Source organism: Nanorana parkeri, unplaced genomic scaffold (genome assembly GCF_000935625.1).
Source record: "Nanorana parkeri isolate BGI_ZX_2015 unplaced genomic scaffold, ASM93562v1 scaffold3163, whole genome shotgun sequence".
NCBI lineage: Eukaryota > Metazoa > Chordata > Amphibia > Anura > Dicroglossidae > Nanorana > Nanorana parkeri.
This window is the reverse complement of record NW_017309431.1, coordinates 12,465-14,483: the sequence shown is the minus strand read 5'-3', so window position 1 is coordinate 14,483 and position 2,019 is coordinate 12,465. Positions and strand designations below refer to the sequence as shown.

The following is a 2,019-nucleotide window of genomic DNA, read 5'->3' as shown; positions in this document are numbered from 1 at the left end:
TATATTGGGGTGAGGAGTTTTTTGGGGTGCCTCTTACCTTGGGGGTGTGCGGGGTGTCGAAGAGGCGCAGTTTACGGAAGGTCTTGTGCGGTGGGGTCCCAGGACAGTCCGGTATTGGGGAGCTCGATCCCTCCCTCTGCCCCCTCCGGTAGAGGCACGGTGACCCGCTTTGGCCCCCCCGGAACGGGTAGGGGGAAGCCGGCGATCCGGGGCTCATGGTGAAATCTCCTCCCGGGGATTTGACAGGTGAGACCCCGATGCCTTCCTCGTCCTCCGCCCAGGCCCGGCTCCCCGGGGGGCTCTCCTCCTCCTCCCGGCCCGTCTCGCTCTCCTGGAAGGCCGAGTCGTCCCCGGTGCTGTGGCCGTCCTCCTCCTCGCAGTCGCTGAAGAGCAGTTTGTGTCGGATGTCCATGTCGGCTCAGCGGCGACTCCGGGTCACCATCCTCCAGTGTCGGCTGATCGTTGAGCTCGGTCGTCCCTCTCCGTGCCTGCGCGACCGTTAGTCACAGGGGGCGGAGCGCGGGGCGGGCCAATGGGAGCTAGCAGGGCGCATAGTACCCGGGGGAGGGGCCCGGATCAGCCAATAGCAGGGGGGCAGTGGTTTCAAAATGTCTCCGCCTAGAGGGCCTCGTGCACTGTGCTGGGAGATTTGGCGCCAAGTGGAGTTGTATTGGGGCGGTGTTGTGAGGTGGGTGTCATGTGACGGGCAGGATAAACACTCTAAGCACCGCCCTTCTCTCCGCCTCTCATGAATCATGTCTGCAGGCACGAGTCATCTCCGCCGCCATATTGTTTCCCTGATTTGAACTGACTGTACACAGACCTCGCTGTCACCTGTGTTTGGGTGTACGCCCTGTCTGTCTGTACACCCGGAAAAATGGGCAGCTCAGCCTTGTATTTATTCTCAGAGATAGAGAACAGACTGTAAACCATCATATTCACTACACAAAATGAAACTGATACACCTTCCTATTCACCTCAGACCTATACACCCTGATGTGTACCTCAGAATACTAAAATGGGGTGTACACCTCCATACGTTATCCTGGGCATATACTTCACATCGATATATATATATATATTGGGGTGTACACCCTCATGATCCTCATGATTACCCCGACATATACCTCACATCTTTATATATTGGGGTGTGCACCCTCATACGTTACCCCGGGCATATACCTCACATCTCTATATATATTGGGGTGAACACCCTCATACGTTACCCCGGGCATATACCTCACATCTATATATATTGGGGTGTACACCCTCATACGTTACCCCGGAAATATACCTCACATCTCTATATATGTTGGGGTGTACACCCTCATGATTACCCCGACATATACCTCACACCTATATATATATATTTGGGTGCACACCCTCATCATTACCCCAACATATACCTCGCACCTCTATATATTGGGGTGTACAACCTCATCATTACCCCAACATATACCTCACACCTATATATATATATCGGGGTGTACAACCTCATCATTACCCCAACATATACCTCACACCTATATATATATTGGGGTGCACACCCTCATCATTACCCCAACATATACCTCACACCTATATATATTGGGGTGTACAACCTCATCATTACCCCAACATATACCTCACACCTATATATATATCGGGGTGTACACCCCCATCATCACCTTCACATATACCTCACACCTATATATATATTGGGGTGTATACCCTCATCATTACCCCAACATATACCTCACACCTATATATATTGGGGTGTACACCCCCATCATCACCCCAACATATGCCTCACATCTATATATATACACTGTATATATATATAGTAAAGTTTTCTGCTTTGCAATTTACAGGTTATATGTCGGGGTGTATAAATTGGGTGTTTGTGCTTATAATTTGCGATCACATTTTTTAAGGGGGTGTATGTCCTGATATCAGCAGTGTCACCCCGATGTGTCTCCACAGTGTGACTGCTGAGAACATTGTCCCAGCCTGGCCCAGACCCAGAGGACATTGCCCCAG

At 51.0% G+C, this 2,019-nt stretch overlaps 1 protein-coding gene across 1 annotated transcript in view; it reads right to left on the bottom strand.

Moving 5' to 3' along the window:
* LOC108802834 (wee1-like protein kinase 1-A) overlaps window positions 1-516 on the bottom strand; it is a 16,075-nt gene extending 15,559 nt beyond the window's left edge. Inside the window, exon 1 of the mRNA XM_018574687.1 lies at window positions 38-516. Coding sequence (XP_018430189.1) covers window positions 38-412 — 375 coding nt within the window. The 5' untranslated portion in view covers window positions 413-516. The remainder of the gene's footprint in view (window positions 1-37) is intronic.
* Between the last annotated feature and the right edge of the window lie 1,503 nt (window positions 517-2,019).